Below are 26,491 nucleotides of genomic sequence, written 5' to 3' on the forward strand. Positions count from 1 at the left end.
AGCCATGGATGTCTCCTACCTACAGACAGACTCTCGCAGACAGGGGCCAAGGCATTCCTGCACAGCCCCTAGCACCAGAAATCCCTCCTTCCTTCAGACAGCTCCTAGCTCCTGGCGCTCCTCCCACTCCAGGGCCACCCCTTGGTCCTAGGCATTTCTTCAAACCTAGAGACACTTGGCCTCCTCTAATATCAGACCCCCTCCTGCCCCCCAGAACACCTACATCTAGAGTCCCACCCACCTCTGGAGAGGTGTCAGCACTTGTTTCTGGAGGCTCTGCTGCCCACGGGGAGCTCCTGATATCCAGGACCTCCCACTTCCAGCCTCCTGCCGTCCATGAGCAAGCTCCCTTCTCTACCCCTGAACAGCAAGGCCCATCATGGGCCGTTCATGAGCAGGCCTTCATACCAACAATCTCTCCCACCCCATTGCATCCCTCCACAGCAGAGGCCCTCCCAACCCCCGGAAGAACTCAGAGAATTTCCCCCTCTTCAGCCAAACCTCTAAAACCTAAATCAGCAAGAGCCGTCCCAGGTACTGCTCTGGGTCTCGGGGCCCCTCAGGCTCCTTTCCCTATTGAGAAGACCCAACCACCTATGATTTCTGGCACTACAGGACAAACTCAAGTACTCCAAGATTCTTATGGCATGCAGCCATTTGGAATATTTCAGCCTCGTGTCACCAGCTCCAGGATACCGAGGTCACAGTCCCCTCTCATGGGTGAGAAAGCCCTTTCCAGAGAGAAGCCGGGAATACCACTACCATCTCTTACAACTCAACTCCCCCAAACACCACAGATCTCAATTTCTGAAAAGGGTCAGAAACCATGGTTCCCCCCGATAGACAAGCCCTGGACACCAACCCCTGTTTCTGGTACCAGAGAAGCCAAGATGATGGTGTCCCCTTTCACTGATCAGTACCCTGAAGACAGATATGTTGTTGATGTGGAGGCTCAGAGGAAGAATCTGGCCACATTAAATCAGGCTGCACAAACTTCTGGACTCCCTGCACAGTATCTCACAATCGCCAAGAATCTCATAATCGAATTACTTCATATAGATACAGTTCGGCTGGGGTATCTGTCCCGCAAGTATGTTGCCTATAGACTGATCCAGCTTGCCAGGTAAATATAATTATTATCATACTGTTTACTTGAACAGTACTGATGTCAAATACCTTCCTTCGATGTCTAGAGTTTTCATGTTCATCAGATGCATGCTCTATTTTTTTATTTTATGTGTATGAGTATTTTGTTTGCATGTGTATCTGGACTATGTGTGAACCTGTGCTCACAGAGGATACTGGATCTCCTGAGAAAGGGATTACATCAGTTGTGAACTACAGTGGGAGTGCTGGGAATGAGACCCAGGTCCTTTGGAAGACCAGCAACTGCTTAATCATTGATCCAACCCCAGATCATATACAGCAACATGCCCATATGAAGGGTCTGCAGGAAGGGAGTTTAAGACCACAAAAGGAAGTCAGCTGAGGTGGTACATGCTTGTAATTCTGCTTGGGAGCTGAAGGCAGGAGGGGTGTGTATGCAGAGCACTCAGGGATTAGAGGGACGTGTGTGAGCATGTGTGTGTGGCCCTCAGAAAATAGAGGACAGAGGAGGAGGCCAGATGTCTTCCTCTTGTTCCCTTGAGGCTGCATCTCTCTCAACCTTTCCATGAGGCTGACAGGAAGCCACTTTTTTCTATCTGCCAATACTGGGACGCAATGTGTAGCCACTCCTACCTTCATGTATCTATTTATCCATTTGTGTTTTTGAGATAAGGCTCACCCTGAAACTGACACTGACCTGAAACTCACCAGGTAGCCCAGGCTGGCCCCTAACTCTCAACCTTCCTGCCTTGCCTCCAGATGAGTAGGATCACAGATGTGGGCCATTGGACTTGGCTCTTCATAATTATAGAAGAGTGAGAAGGCAAGTTAAAATTAAGGTGGTGCATTGGCTGTGATTTTTTTTTAAAGATTTATTTATTTATTATTTATTATACATAAGTACACTGTAGCTGTTTTCAGATACCAGAAGAGGCAATCAGATCTCTCTCTCTCTCTCTCTCTCTTTTGGTTTTTTGGATTTGGTTTTTTGGAGACAGGGTTTCTCTGTATAGCCCTGACTGTCCTGGAACTCACTCTGTAGACCAGGCTGGCCTCGAACTCAGAAATCCGCCTGCCTCTGCCTCCCAGAGTTCTGGGATTACAGGCATGCACCACCACCGCCTGGCACAATCGGATCTTTTTTTTACGGATGGTTGTGAGCCACCATGTGGGTGCTGGGATTTGAACTCATGACTTTCGAAAGAGCAGTTGGCATTCCTACCCGCTGAGCCATCTCTCTAGCCTTGGCTGTGATTTTTTTCTGTAATGTCAGAAAAGGTCAGGCATGGTGGTCTACACCTGCAATTACAACCACTATAGAGGTAGATGCAGGAAGATTAGGGATGTAAGGGCAGTCGACAGCTATTTAGTGAGTTCAAGGCCATTCTGGACTACATGAGACTCTTGTCTATAAATAGATATGTGATAGATAGTAAGGAAGGTAGGGGGCTGGGGTGGTGGTGCACACCCTTAATCCCAGCACTTGGGAAGCAGAATCAAGTAAGTCTCTGTGAATTGGAAGCCAGCCTGGTCTATATAGTGAGTTCCAGGTCAGCCAGGAGACTTTGTCTCAAAATAAACATCTTTCTCAATTTGTCGGCCTTACACACAGTCTTTGGCTCACTCCTCTCTACTAGGAGATCTAGCTCTCAATTGCTTTTTTCCTGCCTAGCTACTTAGTCACTACTTGTAAAATAATCTACCTTTCCCTTCACTGAGGGAACTCAGATGTACATCTACTATGAAGCCCAGGTCTTTTGTTGTTTTTGTTGTTGATGCAGCATCTGGTGAGGCCCAGCACAGCATATATTTACTCGCTGTGTACTCCATGCTGGCTTTAAGTTCATGGTGACCCTCCTGTCTTGGTCTCCTGAGTGCTGGGATAGCAGGCACCATGCCCAGCTAGCCCTCTCACCTCTCCGTATTTACAAAATATTTTATATAGTTTCTGTAACCAAACCCAGATAGATAAGACCTTACATGTTTAATATGTTACCCCAGTACCAATGGAGAAAATTTAAGCATGACACTTCTCCATCAAGGCCAAGTAGGTTTTTTGCAATGTTTCCTGTTCTGTTTTGGTAAGATAGGAATGGAACCCAGGGTCTTCTAACACTAAGCTACTATTGTCTGCTTTGTACTGACAGCCCTGCCCTTCCCTTCCTTCAGCATTTGTTCCTCAAGTGTGTATGTCCTGCTTGTACTTACACCCTTGTGCTACGTGTGTGCCGGGTGTGTGTGTGCGCGCCAGGTGCCCACAGAGGTGAGAAGAGGGTGCCAGATCCTCTGGAACTGGAGTTAGAGATGGTTGTAAACTTGCGTGTGGGTGCTGGTCTTCTGGGAGAGGCCTCTTAGCCACCCAGCCACCCTCAAGCACCCTCCTTTACTGTTTTGAAACAGGGTCTTATTAAGTTGCCAGACTTGCATCTAACTTCCCAAGTAGCTAAGACGGAGGTTAAGTGCTTGTCTTAGTCAGGGTTTCTATTCCTACACAATCATCATGACCAAGAAGCAAGTTGGGGAGGAAAGGGTTTATTTGGCTTACACTTCCACACAGCTGTTCATCCCCCAAGGAAGTCAGGACTGGAACTCAAGCAGGTCAGGAAGCAGGAGCTGATGCAGAGGCCATGGAGGGATGTTTCTTACTGACTTGCTTCCCCTGGCTTGCTCAGCTTGCTTTCTTATAGAATCCAAGAATACAAGCCCAGGGATGGCCCCACCCACAATGGGCCCTCCCCCATGACCACTAATTGAGACAATGCCTTACAGCTGGATCCCATGGAGGCATTTCCTCAAGGGAGGCTCCTTTCTCGGTGATAACGCCAGCCTGTGTCAAGTTGACACAGAACCAGCCAGTGCTGCTGCTGCTGCTGCTGCTGCTGGACAGCCTCTCCTTGGAGCAGTGGCTGGCTAATGGCTAACCACTCCCAGCAGGTTGCAGTAGAGCATCCATACAGGCCCTGGAGCTCTCTGGATCTGTACAAGAAAGACACACACACACACACACACATACACACACGTCAGTTAATTTTTTACGTGTTATGTCGTGACTAGCTCAAAGGTTGAGCACTCCTAAATCTTCCCCTGCTAGCAAACAGCCCCCTGGCACTCCTGAGACTCCTAAACCTTCCCATTACCTCAGGCCAGTGGCTCTTACCCGAGTTCTTACCTGGCTGGTTGGCTTTCTTTCCTGAGGTGCTTACATCTCGTCCATCTCTCCTGAGTCAGGGAGGTTCTCTGTCTTCCTTCTCTCAGTTCCTAGCCCCTGTAAATCTAAAGGTCCCGCTTCATTCTACCAGCGCAGCCTTGGCCGTTGTCTCTCTTTTTTTTGATAGGGTTTCTCTGTGTCACCCTGGCTGTCCTGGAACTCACTTGGTAGACCAGGCTGGCCTCGAACTCAAAATCCACCTGCCTCTGCCACCCAAGTGCTGGGATTACAGGCGTGCACCACCACGCCCAGCGTTGTCTCTTTATTGAACAATCAAAAACCAATTGGGACAAGGACCTTCAGCATTTTGGACACACAGATTCATGATTTTGGGAGCCAGACTAATTCAAAGCATTAGAACCAATCCCCAATACTCCCTGTCCTCCTCTTCCTCTTCCTCCTCCTGTTCCCCTCCTCCCCCTCCTCCTCCTCTCTTCTCATTCTACAAGTGACACACATTTGTGATCCCAGCACTCTAGAGGGTAAGGCAAGAGCTTGGGACCAGCCCGGTCTATATATACTAAGATCCTGTCTTAAACAAAATGCTTTAAACTTATGAGTAGGGAAAATAATTATTCGGGGATGATTCCTGAGTCCTCATCACTGATATAAGACCAAGTTTAGGCCGGGCGGTGGTGGCGCACGCCTGTAATCCCAGCACTCTGGGAGGCAGAGGCAGGCGGATTTCTGAGTTCGAGGCCAGCCTGGTCTACAGAGTGAGTTCCAGGACTGCCAGGGCTACACAGAGAAACCCTGTCTCGGGGAAAAAAAAAACAAAAAAAAACAAAAAAAAAACCAAATCCAAAATACCAAAAAAAAAAGAAAAGAAAAGAAAAAAAAGACCAAGTTTTAGGTGTGTAAAGCTTTCCCCTAAGTGGAATGCCTGAATGAATGAATCTGCCTGACCCTCATGTATGACTAAAAAATTAGAGCCTCTGGGCAGTGGTGCATGCCTGTAGTCCCAGCACTCAGAAGGCAGAGGCAGGTGGATCTCTAAGTTCGAGGACAGCCAGGGCTACACAGAAAACCCTGTTTCCCCAAACAAAACAAAACAAGTCAGAAGGAAAATAAAAACCCTCCTCCTCAAGGTATTTGGGATTGCGCGTGCGTGTGTGTGTGTGTGTGTGTGTGTGTGACCTGATGCTTATTAAAGCACTAAAATCTTGATTATCTTTACTAAAAATATACTTTCCCATCCAAGTATAATTCATACTTTAAAATTTGTATTTCTTTACTTATTTATGAGAATGATAGATGTTTTGCCTATGTAAAAGTGTCTTTTTATTCACCTGATGTAACTGTCATCTGGGAGGCACACTACTTCCGTCTGCTAACCTAGGCCTAGTCCTGGAAGCTTCTTATCTAGGCCTAGAATGTTTTCAGCCTGACACTCGCTGCTGAATAAGCTCACCCTTTCTTGTTCTTGATGGTTGGGTTGACTTAGTTGTTCGGACTCAGACTCCTGTCCAAGCTGACTGATTCAATTTGGCTTCCCTCAACTGCTTTGCTTGGACTTGTTCTGACTTTGGCGATGTATTCTAATCTCCAGCCTCCTCCTCATTCTCCGGCTCGTGCTGTCTTCCCCTGTGTCTAGCTTGCTCTCTCTTTCCAATCTCTCTCTGTCCAATTGTCCCTGTAAAACTGCCTTCTCTCCTTTTCTCTCTCTGTACTCTCCTTCTTAAGTAGTCGCTCTTTTCTGTGTTCTCGTGACAGTTGGCCTGTCCTAGTCTGTCCAATCCGTCTCTGATTCGTCACTTTGTCTGGCACTCAACTTGACGTCACTTTCAAACATGGGTGCTCCCTTCTATGAGGGAGGGCTTGGGATTAAGGGTGTGTGTAAGGGTGTGTATGTATTCCAGCCCCTAACTGGAATCCAGAGCAGCCATGTTGCTGGATTAAAATCCCTGTACATGCCTACATATGTTTGTGTACCATGAGCGTGCCTGGTACCTGTGGATGCCAGAAGTAGACACTGGATCCCCTGGAACTGGGATTACAGACAGTTGTGAGCCACCATGTGGGTGCTGGGAATCAAACCCAGGTCTTCTGCAAGAGCAGCAGGTGCTCTAAACCATGGAGCCATCTCTCCAGTCCTAATGATTTTCTAATTTTTAAACATCCAGTTTGTGTGTCTTACAAATGGATTGGTTGGTACCTCCAGAACTGTGTGAAAATAATGATGATGGTTTGAGCTACAGCTCAGTGGCAGAACACGTGTGCAGCATCCTCATGTGTGAGGATCTGGGTTCCATCCCTAGGTCATGTGTGAGGTCCTGGGTTCAGTTCCCAGCACTGACTGACTGGCTTACAGCCTTCTATAACTCCAGCATCCTCTTCTGGTCTCTGGGGGCAACAGGTATGCACACAGTGGTGGGCAGACAGATAGACAGACAGACAAAACATCTATACATATAAAATGAAATGTTTTTATCTATTTAATTTATGTATATGAGTACACTGTCACTGTCTATATAAAATAAAATGCTTTTATCTATTTAATTTATGTATATGAGTACACTGTCACTATCTACAGACACACCAGAAGAAGGCATCAGATCCCATTACAGATGGGTTGTGAGCCACCATGTGGTTGCTGGGAATTGAACTCAGGACCTCTGGAAGAGCAGTCAGTGCTTCTAACCACTGAGCCATCTCTCCAGCTCCAAGTGTGATGTTTTTAATTGGCAGGGATATAGTTCCACAGAAGAGCACTTGTGTAGTGTGGCGGTTGGAGAGAGCAGCCCCCAGAGGCTCATACATCTGAATGCTTAGTGGCCAGGGAGTTTGAGGAGCAGTGGGAAAGTTATGGGGTGTGGCCTTGCTGGAAGAGGTGTGCCACTGGAATTGGGCTTTGAGGTTTCAAAAGCCCATGCCTGGCCCAGTTTCTTCCTCTCTGCCTGTTGCAGATCAGGGATCAGGATGCGAAGTCCCCAGCGCAGCTCTGGCACCGCCGCCTGCTTTCTGCCAAGATGGTCAAGGCAGGCGTGACCCTCGCAACTGCGAGCCAGCACCCAGTTATAAACATGCTTGATTTTATAAGAGTTGCCTTGGTCATGGTGTCTCTCTCTTCATAGCACTAGAACAGGTCACAAGACACTGAGCACGAGTGAGATCCTGGGTTCAACCCCAGTCCGGAAACATCTTACCAGACACTGCAAAAGCAATGGCCGTCTGCCTCCTAAGGCAGCTTTCTTCCCTGGACTCTACCTGAGTAACCGAGTATGGTCACCTGTCCATGGTCTCATGATAACTTTTTTCCCAGGCATGTGAGACTATTTAACGCAGTTGTGAGGTGGAGGTGAGGGCATCAGGAGTTCAAGGTAATTTTCAGAGACAGAGAGTTCAAGGCCAGCCTAAGGCACCTGACACACTGTTTCAAGCTCACTCAGCAAGCACACATGAACCTGACAGACCAGTGACTTCAAAGCATCCGTAACCCAGGAGGTTAGTAAATTAGCAGAGTAATATAAATATTTTACACAAAGCTCATTCAGGAAGATCTGAGTTCAAGGCCAGTCTGGTGTGCAGAGTGAGTTCCAGGATAGCCAGGGATACACGGAGAAATCCTGTCTCAATTACAGGGAAGAGACACCCTGACCAAGGCAACTTTTATAAAGAACAACATTTAATTGGGGCTGACTTACAGTGGCAGAGGTTCAGTCCATTATCATCATGCTGGGAAGTGTGGTTGTGCAGGCAGACAGCCATGGCACTGGAGGAGGAGCTGAGAGTCCACACCTTGGGGACTGGAATGCTACACTGGGTGGAGCTTGAGCAAAGGAAACCTCAAAGCCACCCCCACAGTGACACACTTCCTCCAACAAGGCCACACCTCCTAATAGTGCCACTCCTTTGGGCCAGGAATTCAAACACAAAGGGCCAAAGGAAGCTCATGGCTGCCCAGCTCAGCGGCTAACACCCCCCTCCCCCCCCCAGTTTCGTCCTTGAGATACCCATGAAGGAGGGGAGAACTGACCCCTGTAGGTTGAGCTCTGACCTCCACATTTGTGCTGTGGCATGTGCGGCTCCCTAATAAAAGTAAGACAACAGTTTAAAAAGGCTTTATAAGAAGGTGCCAAACAAGCTGGGGGCAGTGGTGGTACACGCCTTTAATCCCAGCACTTGGGAGGCAGGGGCTGGCAGATTTCTGAGTTTGAGGCCAGCCTGGTCTCCCGAGTGAGTTCTAGCCAAAACAAACCAAAAAAAAGAAGATGCCAAATATAATTTTTCTTCTTCTTTTTGTTGTTTCCCAGACTCACTCTGTAGACAAGGCTGGCCTCGAACTCAGAATAATTTTTCTTCTTGCTTTTGTTTTGTATGTGTGTGTTTTGTTTTTTTGTTGTTATTTTGTTTTGTTTTGTTTCTTTGTCAGAGTCTTACTTCAAGCCCAGTTTGGCTTAGAACTTACTTAGTATGTAGCCCAGTCTGACCTTAAATTAGAATACTCCTTTACCTGAGCCTCCTGAAGGGTAGGATTATAATAAGCAAAACTAATTGCAACATACACACACACACACACACACACTCAGAGATTTCATGTAAATTTGAAAGCAATATAGATGATTAGAAACTTATTTGCTTGTTTGTTTGGTTGTTTGGTTGGTTGGTTGGTTTTCAAGACAGGGTTTCTCTGTGTAGCCCTGGCTGTCTTGGAACTCCCTCTGTAGACCAGGTTGGCCTCATACAGAGATCTGCCTGCCCTGTCTCTGAGTGTTGGGATTAAAGCCACTACCACTGGGCATAGAAATGTATACTTACAGGGAATTAGACAAAGGTCTCACTAAACAGTCCTCCACCCCATCACACCTCCTAACTTAGAGTGACACAGGAATAGAAAGAAGCAAAGTCAGGTGTGATAAATTGAGTTTGAGAACTGTTCGGATCTAATTCTTGAATTTTTTTTTCAAGAAACCACCTAACCAAACGAGTGAAAACCATCCAAAACACTGGGAAGGGGTATGAGACTCAGAAGCTGTACATCATGCTGGACAGAATTGATCAGTACCAGAAGAAGGCGATGCAGGGTTGGACAGACAGGCAGAAGCAGTTGGATCAGAGACGGAAGCAGTGCCTGCGGTCTATGACACACATCTTCAGCCAGGTAAGGGCTTCCCACGCCTTCTTCCCAGGATGCTGCAAAGCAAATAAGGTTCTTTGGTTGTTTTTGTTTTTGTTTTTGTTTTTTACTAGAGACATGATCTTTCTACTATGTAGCCCTGGCCATTCTGAAACCTACTATATAGACCAGGCTGGCTTTGAATTCACAGAATTACCTGTCTCTGCCTCCCAAATGCTGAGATTAAAGGAGTACTCCATTATGCATAATTCAAAAAAAAAAAAGTCTGACAATAATATCTGCCTGACTAGACCATATGTAAGCATTTCCTGAGGCTGTTATAACAGAGCACCACAATCTACAATAGAAATAGCTGGGTGCGGTGGCTCACACCTGTACTCCTAGCACTTTAGAGGCTGAGGCAAAAGCCTTACTGTTTGAGGCAAACCTGGGCTACATGGATACCCAGGGCAGCCTAGGCTATAGGGTAAAATCCCCGTCTTGAATATCTGCCCACTCAAGTACTGACAACAATTAAAAGAATCCTCTACCACTGCCAGCAAGAAGAAAATACCTTCCCATCTTCTAGAGGCAGGAAGTGTATGAAATCAAAGCATCTCAGAGTTCACTGTTTCTGGAGGCCCCGAGGAGAGATCTGTTACTCGACTGACATTCCTTAGCCTGTAGCCTTGTAACTCCAGTCTTTGCCTTCAGACGGCCAACATGTCTTCTGTCTTCTCTTCTGACTCTGAGGAGAGACAGTGATGAATTCATTACACACCTAAGTAGTCCAGAATGCTCTCATTTTAAGAATCTTAATCACACCTGCAAACTCATTTCCCAGATAAGGTCACATTCATAAATTCTGGTGGGCCTGTCTTTAGTGGGTGCTGTTGGATCTACCTCATCAAGACACCTACAAGATGACAACTTTTCCACAAGAGAGGCTTCAGACCAGATTAACTGTTTCCTCCCTAGTCAGCTGACAGCCTCTCCAGTCACTGCTCTTTGGTTCTGTTGCTGTATTTTAAGAGTAGGCTGACTTTGAACTCCAGCCAATATTTCTGCCTCAGCTTCCCAAATGCTGGGATTACAAGTATGAGCCACACAGAAAGGATGGCTTCTGACTATTATGCCTGGTTACTCTTTGCTCAGAACATTAAGAGGCCAGTTTTAAACCATGAGTTTACAAGGAACTAAGAGTTTATTTAAGTTGCTTATACCACACAGAGATCCCGGTAAATTCTGACACCGACCTCTGGAGACTCTTCTGAGATAGTGCCAGAATGCTTTTGGAAGTGGCAAAGTTTCAGAGCAAGCCGGGCAGTGGTGGTGCAGGCCTTTAATCCCAGCACTTGGGAGGTAGAGGCAGGCGAATTTCTGAGTTCGAGTACTTCACCCTGTGAGCACAAGCTACAGGTTTTTGGTTTCCGAGTCCGTGAGCATCAGGTGCCTGCAAAGGTAAGAAGGAGGTATCAGGGCCGCGGGAGATGTTACAGGCAGTCATAAGCCCTGGCCGTTGGCAACAACCATGCTTGATCCTAGGCACAGTGCCGCCTCTGCAGCCCTTGTGATAACACTGAAGAGCAAGGCCTACGGGGGCAGCCTCGGTTAGGATGTTCACTCAAGATCTGTCTTTCGAATAAGGTCGGTTTATTTACACGAGCCGTCCTGATAGTCTCATGCTAATATAGAAGTTCAGCAGACAGTTCACCAAGTAGGAAGCCAGTTCTTTGGGCAGAAATGCTGCTGCAGGATTCCACTGGGGAATCTTGCCCCGTGAGGATGCTTCTGCGTTCCACCGTGTCCTCCGGGAAATCCTTCTGCTGAGGCAGGCTGGGAAGATGGCACTGATGGAGGTCCGAGAGGTCTTTGGGAGCGTAGATGGCACTGCCAGGCGAGTAAGTGTGCGGCCAGCGACGGCGCAGGAAGTCCAACGGTCACAGAGGCCACGCACAGTCTCAGGTCTCTTCTTACTCGTGGGTAGCAACAGCGCTCTGTCTCGGAAGCTCCGCAGTGAGATCCTAGAATCGGTTCCCAAAGTTCCCGCTTTTGTATCACTTCATTGGACTCTCAGGACCAAATCCTTAGGTTTGCGCTCTCAGGACCCGGAGCTAGAGCATCAAATTGCCTTGGGGTGAGTTCTAGCGCCACAGCCACCGCGCTGCTGTCCACTTCTCTGAGCGGGAGCGGTGGGGGAGGGTGGACGTGGAATCCTGCTTCTGAGGCCCGGCTCTTAGTAAGAGCCGTCAGGCATCGCATTATTTCCATTTCACAAAATGGTTTTTAAGATATGTTCCTTACAAATACTTTTTGGGGGGCGGGGGGGGGGCGCTGGCTAGCCTGGAGCTTGCTATGCAGACTAGGCCGGCCTTAAATTCCTGCCTCCCAAGTGCTGGATTTAAAGGCGGTCATCACTACACCAGCAGTCCAGTTCTAATACTAAATACCACACCCTGAAGTTCTAGAAACATTCCATTATCTATTTACATATATCCTTTTTTGTTTTTGTTTTTGTTTTGGGGTGTTTTGTTTTGTTTTGTTTTGTTTTTCGAGACAGGGTTTCTCTGTGTAGCCCTGGCTGTCCTCGAACTCACTCTATAGACCAGGCTGGCCTCAAACTCAGAAATCCGCCTGCCTCTGCCTCCCAAGTGCTGGGATTAAAGGTGTGTGTCACCACCACTGCCCAGCTAATGAACATTTATTAATAGAGGCAAGCCTGTGCTACATAATGAGTTCCAGGTTGACCAGGTATTCATAAGACCTGTCTCAAAAAATATTAATTTCCAAGACTTTTTTGTTTCTTTGAACAGAACAGTCTTCTGATTATTACCAGATTAAAGTAAAAGATTTAGAATTTTTCATAACAATTGTATTTTAAATATCATAGCTCTCTGTAAAACAAATAAAACCCTCCAATTTTTGATCTAATAAATGTGGCCTTTATAGATGAAGTAAGCAAGACAGGGTGTCGGGAACACAAGCGGTCTAATAGGAAGAAGCGTCCCTAGCTGTCTATCTAACAGCAGGAAGAGCAGTGCCCCAGACATTTCAGAGGCAACTCAGGCTCTGAAGCAGTGGCTCTCAGCCTGTGGCTTGAGGCCCCTTACTGGCATCCAGTGACCTTTTCACAGGGTTGCCTGAGACCACTGGGAAACAGATAACTTACATTACAGTTCGTAAGAGTGGCAAGATTACAGCTATGAAGTAGCAACGAACATAGTTTTACGGTTGGGGGTCAGCACAACATGAGGAACTGTATTAAAGGGGCGCAGTGTCAGGAAGGTTGAGGCGGTGAAGTACCAAGGTGTAAAGAAGGGAAGAGAAAGGGAGAAGGCTCCATTTGTGTGGGGAAGGGGACAGACAACAAGTTCAAGGCCAGGCCGATCTGTATACCCAGCCAGTTTCAGGCCGTCCTGTCTCAGATCCCTCAACCTCCAGAAGGAATAAGGGGTTGGGTGCGCTTGACGCCTGCTATTGTCTGGGTCCAAAGCAGAACTTCCTAAAATTTCTGGCTTTTCACTTCTTGATTCTTCTCTTTACACTTCAGACTGAGGAATGATATGATGCCTCCTTTTCCCCCATGTTTCTAAACTTGTTTTTGTTGTTGCTGGTTTCGTTTTTTAGCTTGAAAAGGCATTTAAACTGACTCTCAGCCAGCCCATGCCCTCGGTCCCCAGCTTTAAGAAGATACCCGAGTTTACCAAACTTCAACGGCCAGTCTTGGAGATATTAATTGATGACAGCAAAAGATCTGACCTTTTCAAAACACTCGGGTATGTAAAGAATGATGTTAAACCTTAGGTTGTAAGTGCTACCCAATACCTTGTTTTAATTGTAAGTATTTCCATTCTCCCCAAGAGCTCTCCTTCCTTCCTCCACAGTTAGAACACGGTACAGGGAGAATGTGAAGGGTTTCTTTCCTCAGTTAACCTAGCAAGGGGTTTTGTTTGTTTTGAAACAGGGTCTCACTGTGTAGCCCTGACTGGCCTGGAACTCCCAGAGATCCTCCTGCCTCTGTTTCCCAAGCACTGGAATTAAAGTTATTATCATGGACCTTGCTTGGCCTAGCAAGGTTTATTTCCCTATATTTCTTTTTCTTTTTAAATAATTATTTATTTTCTGCATAGAAGTACACTATAGTCATCTTCAGATACCAGAAGAGGGCATCAGGTCCCATTACAGATGGTTGAGAGCCACCATGTGGTTGCTGGGAATTGAACTCAGTACCTCTGGAAGAACAGTCAGTGCTCTTAACCACTGAGCCATCTCTCTAGCCCTTACCTATATTTCTTTTTTTGTTTGTTTGTTTTTTTGTTTTTTCTTTCTTTTTTTTTTTTGAGACAGGGTTTCTCTGTATAGCCCTGGCTGTCCTGGAACTCACGCTGTCGACCAGGCCGGCCTCAAACTCAGAAATCTACCTGCCTCTGCCTCCCAGAGTGCTGGATTACAGACGTGTGCCACCACTGCCCGGCTCCTTACCTATATTTCTATCTGAATGTTTAACATTTAGTTTTGAATTCCTTTTTAAAAAATGAAGCAAGATGGCTTGGCAGATAACTGTGCTCACCAGGTGCCCCCGGAGATCTGAGTTCAGGCTCTAGAACCCATGCTGAGAGGAGACAACCTGCACCACACAACCATCCTCTGGCCTCCACACCTCCTCCGCTGCCTCTCTTTCTCTTGATATAATACATTTGTTGTTGTTTAATTCTGCTGGGTCAGAGAGATGGCTGAGGGGTGAAGCCATGTATACACACGCGCACACACACACACACACACACCAAATAACGTGTAACAAAGATGTGAAGGAGCTGATTCCCCTCCTTACTAAGAAGCAATTTTTTTTTTTTGGATTTGATTTTTTCAAGACAGGGTTTCTCTGTGTAGCCCTGGCTATCCTGGAACTCACTCTGTAGACCAGGCTGGCCTCGAACTCAGAAATCTGCCTGCCTCTGCCTCCCAGACTGCTGGGATTACAGGCATGCACCACCACTGCCCGGCTGAAGCAAATTATTTAAAAAATATTTCTCCTTTCTTCATTTCTTCTTTCTCTTCCTCTCTCTCCTCTCTCTCCCCACTTCCTTTAAAAAAGAATTATTTATTTCATTTCATTTATATGAGTACACTGTAGGTGTCTTAGACACTCCAGAAGAGGCCATCAGATCCCATTACAGATGGTTGTAAGCCACCATGTGGTTGCTGGGAATTGAACTCAGGACCTTCAGAAGAGCAGTCAGTGCTCTTAACTGCTGAGCCATCTCTCCAGCCCCCTCTCTCCCTTTTTCTCTCCTCTCTCTGCCCCCTGTCCTCTCTCCCTCTGTCTCTCACCCCCCTCATCTATCTATCTGTCTATCTGTCTATCTATCTATCTATCTATCTATCTATCTATCTATCTTCCTCCTCCTCTTTCTCCTCTGTGTCTGTCTCTCTTTTTTTTAGAAGGCAAAAGCTTTGGAAGGAAAAGATACAAGGTCTGTGTACTTCATGAGGCTAAGAAGGTACTGTAGAAATGGATGACTGGGCCACAGAGGTGTCTTGGTCACGACAACATCAAATTCAGCTTTTCCCATATGTCTGCAAGGGTGACTACAGCTAGGGCTCCCTGGGCGGATCTGGGTGTTGATGAGGTGCGCATGGCAAGGCTTTGACTGATGTGGAGCTCTGAGGGCTTCATACTGATGCTCTCTCTGTCTCTACAGACAAGCTCCGCTGGAGGCCGTGTGGAACGCTGACCTGTCCACGGCAAGCTACCCAATCATGGAGAAGGCACCGATGAGTGCGCTCTGGGCCCAGCTGGGTGGCTACCCAGACATCCCTAAGCTACTACAGTTAGACATCCAGTCGACCTTCAGAAAATCTCTTGCTTCCATCCGGTCACAGTGAGTAAAGGTCTGGGTACTCTGGGTACTCTGGGTACTCCGGTCACTGGGTCACTGGTCACATCTCTGTCTTCCTGATCTGACTTTCTTCTGCAGTGCAGAGGAATAAGCAAAGGGGGCATTGGGTGTGAGGTTAGTTTAGATTTACAACACAGTGCAGACAAACTCAGCAGTGGTTGGTGTTTCTCTTCTTGTACGTACAGATGTCACCATTTAACGTTAAACCAGCAGTTAGACTAGGAGCATAACCATTCTAGAGAGGTCAGCTTAGAATTCTGCCCTTGGATTTGTTGCTGCTGGTACCAGGCAAAGAACTGTGGTTTGCTCTTTGCACATTGTAACTTGATAGTGTGGGTAGGCAGTTGGTGGCACCTGCCCACAGCCCCAACTCCTGGGAGGCTGAACCAACCAGTAGGTTCAACAGAGCCCGTGATTCTGAGACTAGCCTGGGTAACGGAGTGAAGCTAAGCCTTAATAAAAACCATACCCGAGCCAGGCAGTGGCGAGGAGCAGCTTTGACTCCAGCCCTCAGGCGGCAGAGGCAGGCAGATTCCTGAATTCAAGGTGCCAGCCTCGGTTAAATAGCATGTTCCAGGCCCAATAGGGTTGTAAGATGAGAACTTGTCTCAAAAACCAGACAATAAACATGCAAGGACTTTAGTGTGGCGGCATGAGTTTAAAAAGGCTAGCCAGGTGGTGGTGGCGGCGCTCGCCTGTAATCCCAGCACTCTGGGAGGCGGAGGCAGGCAGATTTCTGAGTTCAAGGCCAGCCTGGTCTACAAAGTGAGTTCCAGGACAGCCAGGGCTACGCAGAGAAACCCTATCTAGAAAAACCAAAATAAATAAATAAAGTAAAATAAAAAATAAAAAATAAAAAGGGGAGGTGCTCACATATGTCTTCAGATTATGTTGAATCAAATTCCCATTTAACCATGGGAAATGTTCCAGGGAAGGGGAAGCTTTTTTGGAATTTGTATCACCCCTTTCAGGGCACAGAATTATTTAACGTTCAACATTAAAAATGTAGTAAATCAAACCTCTCCCACAAGAGCAGCCCACAGACGTAGAGGCTAGGGGGAAATCTAGGTCCTGAGGTAAGAAGCCATGCTGATCAGGTGGCAGCCACCACAGAAGGGAACATTTAGCACTCTACAGCTGGGCGTCCCTCCCAGATCCCGGCACTTGGGAAGCTGAGGTGTGGAGCTCACATGAGCTCAGGAGCAGTCTGGGCTCCAGAGCGAGGCTTTGACTCACAAACATGAAAAAATAGGGTTAGGGATGGAGCGCTTTCCCAGCCTAGGTGAGACGCTGGATTCACCCCCAGTGCAGGGAAAGAGCAAAGATTCTACATTACAAGGCAGGAAAAGTGTCTTGCTGGCTAAGTGCATGCTGGGGCATCCCCAGCCCTGGGTTCCATCTACGCATGACAAAACAGCAACAATACATTAAATTATGTATGCAATACAAAGACTTGCAGTAGCCGAGACCTACTATCCCAACCCCAGCGAGCTAGGGCCGGAGGATCCATGTTTTGGGCATCAGCTTTGGCTGTGCAGTGAGACCCTGTCTCGAAGGCAGATGCAGAAGCTGGAGAAATGGTCCGCTGTGTGGCAACTGCTGCACCAGCATAGAACCGAAGTCTGTATGGTTATCCTAGTGTTTGAGTAAGACAGATGTAAAAGCTTATCTCCTTTCACTGGAAGGGCAACACATGAGTGTCACAGAGTCCTGCTAAAGAACTATCCAAAGATATGACTTATTTGTCTAAAAGAGGGATATTCTACTTTTGCTATTAGATTGTTTTGATAAGGAATAAAAGGAATTCCTACCTTAAAAGAAAAAAAAAGATCCTAGTTTGGGTTCCTGGCACACAAGTAAAAAATCTGGGTGGGGCGCTGGAGAGATGGCTCAGGGGTTGAGAGCACTGACTGCTCTTCCAGAGGTCCTGAATTCAAATCCCAGCAGCCACATGGTAGCTCACAACCATCTGTAATGGGATCTGATGCCCTCTTCTGGTTTGTCTGAAGACAGCTACAGTGTACTCAAATACATAAAATAAATAAATCTTAAAAAAAAAAAAAAAAAAGCTGGGTGGAAAGGGGACAAGACGCAGGTCCCTGGCACTATTGGCTAACCAGCCCATGAACTAACAAACTCCAGGTTCTGTGAGACCCTGTGTCAATAAGGTTGAGAATAACCATGGAAGACTGCAGCTATCAGCCTCTGGCCGCCATGTGCACACATGCACCCCCCAACCCCCCCACAGGCACAAATGAAGAACTTTTAAAGAGCAAACCCAAATCATATATATGTTAAGCATGCACATATATAGAGAACACACATTCAAATATATAGAGAGACCACACATGCACATATAGAGAGAGTACACATGTACATAAAGAGAGAACATACATGCATACAGAGAGAACACACATGCACATATAGAGCATACATCCACATGTATAGAGAGCATGCATATACATAGAGCATACATGCACATAGAGAGAGCACACATGCATACAGAGAGCACATAGCCACATATCTAGAGAGAGCACATGCACATAGAGAGAGCACATATGTACATAGAAGGAGATCACACCTGTACATATATAGAGAGAGCACATGTACATAGAGAGAGAGCTCATAAGCATACAGAGAGCACTCATGTGCATACATGGAGAGCACACATGAACATAGAAAGAGATCACACCTGTACATATATAGAGAGAGCACATGTACATAGAGAGAGAGCACACATGCACATAGAGAGCACTCATGTACATATAAGGAGAGCACACATGTACATAGAGCTCACATGCACACAGAGCGTGCATGCATACATAGAGAGCACACATGCATATAAGCGAGCACATACACACATATAGAAAGAGCAGCATATGAACATAGAAAGAGATCACACCTGTACATATATAGAGAGAGCACACATACATAGAGAGAGAGCTCATAAGCACACAGAGAGCACTCATGTGCATACATGGAGAGCACACATGCACATAGAAAGAGATCACACCAGTACATATATAGAGAGAGCACATGTACATAGAGAGCTTATATGCACACAGAGAGCACTCATGTGCATACATGGAGAGCACATATGCACATGAGAGAGAGCACACATGCACATATAAGGAGAGCGCACATGTACACAGAGAGAGTACATATGCACACATACCATGCACGCACACATAGAGAACACGTATGCACATGTATAGAGAGAGCATACATATGAAGTAAGGAGCCAGCTGGACATGATGAGAGAAAGGGAGAGCTCCTATGTCAGAAAAGGATGTGTAGAAAAGGGTCCACTGGACACGACTGTGCATTCCTGTAATTCTGTTATTTGCTAGCAGAGGCAGTTGGGTCAGTGCCCAAGTGTAGCTGTCCGGGGCCATGGACAAACTGGGTTTACCTGCAAGGGGGGCTGGGAATGAAAAGGATGGGGGGCAGGGGGAGAGGAGAATGAAGCCATAACAAGGTTCTGAGCAAGGCTCCGAGTTTAATATTTAGCACTGCGTTTATATCGGGAGAGTCGACAGAGTCATCCTTTATTTCAGCTGGATTATGTTGTAAAGCAAGCCCAGCGGGCAGTCTGTTCTTCTAAATTCCTGTAGGAAGCTGCCCCAGTCACCATGGTGGATGACTCCTCCTAGGTCAGTACGCACATGGAGGCAAGCACTCAAGGTCTGTCCAGCCGTCTCAAGGCTGGGGAAGGGTACACGGAAGGCTATCCTCTGCTACACCGGAAACTCAAGGCCAGCCAGTCTTGATTTTCGAATCCCTTAGGGAAATGTCCATATATTTTTCCTGTCAGGTATTTTGGTAATGGTCTCAGAAAGAGAACATGGTCTCAACTAGAACAATCTCTCTAGGTACACAAGGAACATCTGCTTTCTTTCTTTCTTTCTTTCTTTCTTTCTTTCTTTCTTTCTTTCTTTCTTTCTTTCTTTCTTTCTTTCTTTCTTTCTTCTTTCTTTCTTTCTTTCTTCCTTCCTTTCTTTCTTTCTTCTTTCTTTTTTTCCTTTTGGTTTGTTTGATTGTTTGTTTGTTTGTTTGGATTTTGTTTTTTTTTGAGACAGGGTTTCTCTGTATATCCCTGGCTATCCTGGAACTCACTCTGCAGACCAGGCTGGCCTTGAACTCAGAAATCCACCTGCCTGTGCCTCCCAGAGTGCTGGGAATTAAAGGCATGTGCCACAACTGCCCGGCTGATAGGCACATTTTTAATGAAAAAAAAAAATTACATCTTCGGGCTCACAACCATCTAGGGTGGAATCTGGTGCCCTCTTCTGGTGTGTCTGAAGACAACTACAGTGTACTACTCATATATATATAATAAATTTTAAAAAATACATCTTTATCAGGCTGGAATTATTCAGTCTCCATTGAGAGTGTCAGAAATGTCCCCAGCATGCCGCCACACCAGGATGCTGGCAGAAACTCTCCACTAGCAATGCTGAGCCTCAGATGCACCTTATTGGTTACAGCATAAAGCTATGGGGAATTTTTAAAACTGCTTTTGTTTCACTAAGCAGAAATCTTTGACAGTTTTCTATGTTAATAAATGTAGGCCTGGTAAGATGGCTCAGCAAATAAAGGCTCTTGCTACAAAGACTAAGTTCCATCCCCAAATCTCACGTGGCGAAAAGAGAGGACCAGCTCCCCAAAACCGTCCTTCCTCTAGCCTCATGTGAGCACCATGGCGCTCTCTCTCTCTCTCTCTCTCTCTCTCTCTCTCTCTCTCTTTATATAATTTGATTTTTTTAAACACAGGGTTTCTCTGTGTAGCCCTGGCTGTCCTGGAACTCACTCTATAGACCAGGCTGGCCTTGATCTCAGGCCTCTGCCTGTCTCTGCCTCCCAGAGTACTGGGATTGGATGCGTGTGCCACCAATACCCAGCTCATAATTTAAAAATCAAGAATGGATGCACACCATCATGGTATTGGTTATATGACGTCCATTGCATAGATATGTCAGTCAGTGCAGCATTCACTCCAATAGACACTGAGGCATTTTCTAACACTGCAAGTTCTTCTGTAACAAATACCCTTGTAATGTCTCAATAGTCATGTGATGGTTTCCCTGCGGCAATGTTATCGAAAATAATAGTTTCTTTCCAATGGAAACTTTGGAAAATGGTGGCAGGTCCTTTCTCTGAAGTGGCGAGCACTCTGGAGGCTTCAGCCAAGTTCTAGCCTTAGGTTAATGATATCTGCAGTAAATGATGCGCCAACGTCAAGCCCCGCTCCTCCCGAGAAGTCAGCTTCCCTAATGTGACTTTAATGGCTGTGGATTCCGCCTTGGTTTCCCCAGTTTATCTCAGGAGCACTGCACTCATTTTCTCTACCACACACCACACGTCTCCATTCCTACGAATGCATTTAGGACCAGATCTTTATTGTAATATTTTATTGTAACATGATTAATTATGTCATCTCATTTCCAGGTCTAAGAAGATTCGCAAGTGACCACAAAACTAAAGACAAGCACGTAGAAAGCAAATTTCAATGTTTCATTAAAATACCCTTTTTTTTTTGTCTTTCATAGATATAAATTGCTATGTTTACACTTTGCTCTCTGTACTGCCTGTAGATCTTAACGTCGTCTGAAGCCAGACACAGTGCATAAGCCTGTAGTCTTAGCACTTTAGAGGGAATAGTTGGCCAGGAGTTCAAGATGGTTCTTGTCTACCTAAGTACCTGTGTTGACAGGGAGGGGCTGGAGAGGTGGCTCAGTGGTTAAGAGTATTTGTTGCTGCTGCAGACCTCACTCAGTTGTCAGCTCTGACGGGGTGGGGGTGGGGGTGGGTGTTTAGGAGGGTGCTCACAAGCACCCATCCATAACTCCAGTTCCAGGGACTTCAATAACTTCTCTGACCTCCACGGACACCACATATTCACATGATACACATACATTCATGCAGGAAAAACATTCATGCCCATAAAAGAAAATAAATTAAAGAAAATTTAAGAATCTGGCTCAGTGGAAGATCACATGCCTAGCCAAAAATAAAGAAATGGAAAAGAGGACTGGAGATGTAACTCAGTCAGCCCAGCACTTGCTCGGTGTGTACAAGGCTTCTTGTCTCCAAAGCCACAGAAAACCAGGTGTGGTTGTACCCTCCTATAATGCTGGCATTAGTGAGGCGGGAGAATCATCAGATGTCTAGAGTCATCCTTGGTACATGTCAAGCCTATGCTACCTCAGAACCTGGTGGTGGAGGTACGGTGGAGGCGTGGGGGTGGGGAGGGCGGCTGGAGCCACAGCTCGGGTTCAAAGTTCTATTTGTTCTGTCTATTTGCACGGAGCTGTTCAGTTCTCAGCACCCACACGATGACTCACACCAGCCTATAACTCTAGACCCCACATTTCAGGGGATCTGAAAAGCCGTGGCTTTCTTGAGCACTTATGTGGTACACATATAGGCATACAGGCAAAATACTCCATAAAGCCAGAAATAAATATAAAAACTGAAGAGAAAAAAACAGATTTCTGTTTGATAGCACTGGAAACAGTTTTGCCAGACTCTGGGATAGGCTAAGCCATGCAGAGGGAAGTGTGATGGGCCCCGGACAGGAAGGGGAGTCGGTGACCCCAGATCCATGTAAGCATGCAGGAAGGAGAGTCAGTGACCCCAGATCCATGTAAGCATGCAGAAAGGGGGAGTCAGTGTCCCCAGATCCATGTAAGCATGCAGGAAGGGGAGTCGGTGACCCCAGATCCATGTAAGCATGCAGGAAGGGGAGTCAGTGACCCCAGATCCATGTAAGCATGCAGGAAGGGGAGTCGGTGACCCCAGATCCATGTAAGCATGCAGGAAGGGGAGTCGGTGACCCCAGATCCATGTAAGCATGCAGGAAGGGGAGTCGGTGACCCCAGATCCATGTAAGCATGCAGGAAGGGGAGTCGGTGACCCCAGATCCATGTAAGCATGCAGGAAGGAGAGTCGGTGACCCCAGATCCATGTAAGCATGCAGAAAGGGGGAGTCAGTGACCCCAGATCCATGTAAGCATGCAGGAAGGGGAGTCGGTGACCCCAGATCCATGTAAGCATGCAGGAAGGGGAGTCGGTGACCCCAGATCCATGTAAGCATGCAGGAAGGGGAGTCGGTGACCCCAGATCCATGTAAGCATGCAGGAAGGAGAGTCGGTGACCCCAGATCCATGTAAGCATGCAGAAAGGGGGAGTCAGTGACCCCAGATCCATGTAAGCATGCAGGAAGGGGGAGTCGGTAACCCCAGATCCATGTAAGCATGCAGGAAGGAGAGTCAGTGACCCCAGATCCATGTAAGCATGCAGGAAGGGGAGTCGGTGACCCCAGATCCATGTAAGCATGCAGGAAGGGGAGTCGGTGACCCCAGATCCATGTAAGCATGCAGGAAGGAGAGTCGGTGACCCCAGATCCATGTAAGCATGCAGGAAGGAGAGTCGGTGACCCCAGATCCATGTAAGCATGCAGAAAGGGGGAGTCAGTGACCCCAGATCCATGTAAGCATGCAGGAAGGGGAGTCGGTGACCCCAGATCCATGTAAGCATGCAGAAAGGGGGAGTCAGTGACCCCAGATCCATGTAAGCATGCAGAAAGGGGAGTCGGTGACCCCAGATCCATGTAAGCATGCAGGAAGGAGAGTCGGTGACCCCAGATCCATGTAAGCATGCAGAAAGGGGGAGTCAGTGACCCCAGATCCATGTAAGCATGCAGGAAGGAGAGTCGGTGACCCCAGATCCATGTAAGCATGCAGGAAGGAGAGTCGGTGACCCCAGATCCATGTAAGCATGCAGAAAGGGGAGTCAGTGACCCCAGATCCATGTAAGCATGCAGGAAGGGGAGTCGGTGACCCCAGATCCATGTAAGCATGCAGGAAGGGGAGTCGGTGACCCCAGATCCATGTAAACATGCAGGAAGGGGGAGTCAGTGACCCCAGATCCATGTAAGCATGCAGGAAGGGGAGTCGGTGACCCCAGATCCATGTAAGCATGCAGAAAGGGGGAGTCAGTGACCCCAGATCCATGTAAGCATGCAGGAAGGGGAGTCGGTGACCCCAGATCCATGTAAGCATGCAGAAAGGGGGAGTCAGTGACCCCAGATCCATGTAAGCATGCAGAAAGGGGGAGTCAGTGACCCCAGATCCATGTAAGCATGCAGAAAGGGGAGTCGGTGACCCCAGATCCATGTAAGCATGCAGAAAGGGGGAGTCAGTGACCCCAGATCCATGTAAACATGCAGAAAGGGGAGTCGGTGACCCCAGATCCATGTAAGCATGCAGGAAGGGGAGTCGGTGACCCCAGATCCATGTAAGCATGCAGAAAGGGGAGTCGGTGACCCCAGATCCATGTAAGCATGCAGAAAGGGGAGTCGGTGACCCCAGATCCATGTAAGCATGCAGGAAGGGGAGTCGGTGACCCCAGATCCATGTAAGCATGCAGGAAGGGGAGTCGGTGACCCCAGATCCATGTAAGCATGCAGAAAGGGGGAGTCGGTGACCCCAGATCCATGTAAGCATGCAGAAAGGGGGAGTCAGTGACCCCAGATCCATGTAAGCATGCAGAAAGGGGAGTCGGTGACCCCAGATCCATGTAAGCATGCAGGAAGGGGAGTCGGTGACCCCAGATCCATGTAAGCATGCAGGAAGGGGAGTCGGTGACCCCAGATCCATGTAAGCATGCAGGAAGGGGAGTCGGTGACCCCAGATCCATGTAAGCATGCAGAAAGGGGGAGTCAGTGACCCCAGATCCATGTAAGCATGCAGGAAGGGGGAGTCGGTGACCCCAGATCCATGTAAGCATGCAGGAAGGGGAGTCGGTGACCCCAGATCCATGTAAGCATGCAGAAAGGGGAGTCGGTGACCCCAGATCCATGTAAGCATGCAGGAAGGGGGAGTCAGTGACCCCAGATCCATGTAAGCATGTAAGGGCTGGGGGGTGGTTCAGTGGGTAAGAGTGTTTGCTGTAAAAGCGAGAAGACTTGAATTCAAATCCCCAGCACACACATGAATAGCAGGCATGGCTGCAAATGACTGTAGCCCTAGAACCGGGGAGTGCGATGGGGACGGGGAAGGGGTCCCAGGAGCTCACTGACCAGCCTAACGGTAAATTTCAGGATCACTGAACGACGGACGTTGACTCAAAAATAAAATAGAGAGTGACATCTCTCTGGTCCCCACATGTGAGCACACAGGTGGATCCATGTAGCACACACACCATACACTCATATACACACATACCATACACACACACACCATACACACATATACACACACACCATACACACATATACACACACACCATATACACACCTTATACACACACCACACACACACACACACACACCATACACCCCCCCAACACACACACCCACACACACAAGCAGAGCTAAAGCAGGAAAATAAAAGCTGGCAATGCTTCAGCAGAACCAATGTGGCACAGAGGAAAACCAGGCTTCATACAAGGGACAATATCTGAGGAGAATTTTGAGTCACACCCTTTTTTATTTACTACACTTGCAAAACAAGTACATGGTTAGGAACGGAGTCAAGGGACAGTCTCATTAAAAGGCAATGAGTTTGCCGAGTTGACCGCTAGCTCCTCGGGAGTGAGATCTAGGCTTCTGAGCCGTCTCTCACCATCTGCTTCCCATCCAGGAGAGAAAATGATCACAGGTTAACAACAACATAAACAGACAATGTCAGCAAGAGAAAACACAGCTATATAAATATCCCAAGGAAATAAAGGGAGATATGGAAATGAATCAGAAGGAAGGACCAAGTAACAGTGGGTGGTGGTGCGTTCCCATAATCCCCGCCTTGGGAGATAGAAGCAGGAAAGTCCCGAGCTCACGTTCTCTTCGGAAAGCAAGCTCCTGGTCTCAAAACAACAAAAGAGAATAAACAACATCCGAATTAAAAAATACGTAAGGAGGGCTGGAGTTACAGCTCGGTGGAAGAATATTTGTTTAGCATTAACACTGCAGACAAGAAAAAAATATATTACCTATATGAGATGTGTAAAGGGATAGACCAAGTTAAAATGAAGGGCAGGCTTCCTTCCCAAACCCTGCCTCAGACCCTGCAGCGGTTGTGAGGTTGATGCCTACCTAAGAACAGGATTGCCACCTATGAACTCCTCTTTAAGGAAGGCGTGATGGTTGCCAGGAAAGATGTCCACATGACCAAACACCCCGAGCTGGCAAGTGAGAATCTGCCCAGCCTTCGTGTAATAAGGCCGTGCAGGCTCTCAGTCTACATGGAGGCTACATGGAGGAGCAGTTTGCCTGGAGACATTTCTACTGTGACCTTACCAGTGAGGGCACCCACTGTCTCCAAGATTACCTGCACCTACCTCCTGAGACCGTGCCCGCCACCCTGCGCCGCAGCCTTCCCGAGTCCTGCAGGCCTGGGCTCGAAGGTCCAGAGAGTGAGCCGCCTGCAAGATTCCAAAGAGAGGAGGCGGATAGAGGCACCTAGAGAAGGAGTGCTGAGCCCCTTGGGGCTGATGAGAAAGCCGAGGCTGGGGCCGGCTCAGCAACCGAATCCCAGATTAGAGGTGGCTTTGGTTGTAGACATGGTCAGCCATCTCGGTGAAGTTGGAGATTGTGTCATAGTGAATAAACTTTAAAGGAAAAAAAAGAAACCCGAAGAGAGAAAGTCAAGTGCAGATCAAAAGGGAGGTAAATAGCCGGGCGTGGGGGCACGCCCTTAATCCCAGCACCTGGGAGGCAGAGGCAGGTAGAATTCTGAGTTCCAGGCCAGCCTGGTCTACAGAGTGAGTTCCAGGACAGCCAGGGCTACACAGAGAAACCCTGTATGTGTGTGTGTGTGTGTGTGTGTGCATGCGCGCGCGCATGCGCGCGCGCAGAGACAAAGGTCAAATTAGGACTGACAAACTGGCAAAAGTTCTTGTTGGGTGAAAGGTATATCAAAACATACTGATACTTAACAATACACATTATAAAACAACGTGTCAGCCGGGCGGTGGTGGCGCACGCCTGTAATCCCAGCACTCTGGGAGGCAGGGGCAGGCAGATTTCTGAGTTCGAGGCCAGCCTGGTCTACAGAGTGAGTTCCAGGACAGCCAGGGCTATACAGAGAAACCCTGTCTCGACAAAAACAAAATTAAAAATAAATAAATAAATAAATAAATAAATAAATAAATAAATAAATAAATAAATAAATAAATAAATAAAAATAAAAAATAAAACAACGTGTCTTGTATGTAATA

At 47.3% G+C, this 26,491-nt stretch overlaps 1 protein-coding gene and 1 pseudogene across 1 annotated transcript; both read left to right on the plus strand.

Annotated features, from left to right (window-relative positions):
- Nucleotides 1-40: 40 nt before the first annotated feature.
- On the plus strand, nt 41-20,795 carry LOC127668105 (protein FAM186A-like). The gene is made up of 5 exons (XM_052161534.1): nt 41-1,123; nt 9,224-9,416; nt 12,999-13,147; nt 15,074-15,253; nt 20,720-20,795. The coding sequence occupies exons 1-5, from the start codon at nt 597-599 to the stop codon at nt 20,739-20,741; spliced, it is 1,071 nt and encodes a 356-aa protein (XP_052017494.1). The 5' UTR covers nt 41-596; the 3' UTR covers nt 20,742-20,795.
- Nucleotides 20,796-25,366: 4,571 nt separating this feature from the next.
- Nucleotides 25,367-25,854, plus strand: LOC127667400 (40S ribosomal protein S10-like; annotated as a pseudogene).
- Nucleotides 25,855-26,491: the final 637 nt, after the last annotated feature.

Source organism: Apodemus sylvaticus, chromosome 17 (genome assembly GCF_947179515.1).
Source record: "Apodemus sylvaticus chromosome 17, mApoSyl1.1, whole genome shotgun sequence".
NCBI classification, from domain to species: domain Eukaryota; kingdom Metazoa; phylum Chordata; class Mammalia; order Rodentia; family Muridae; genus Apodemus; species Apodemus sylvaticus.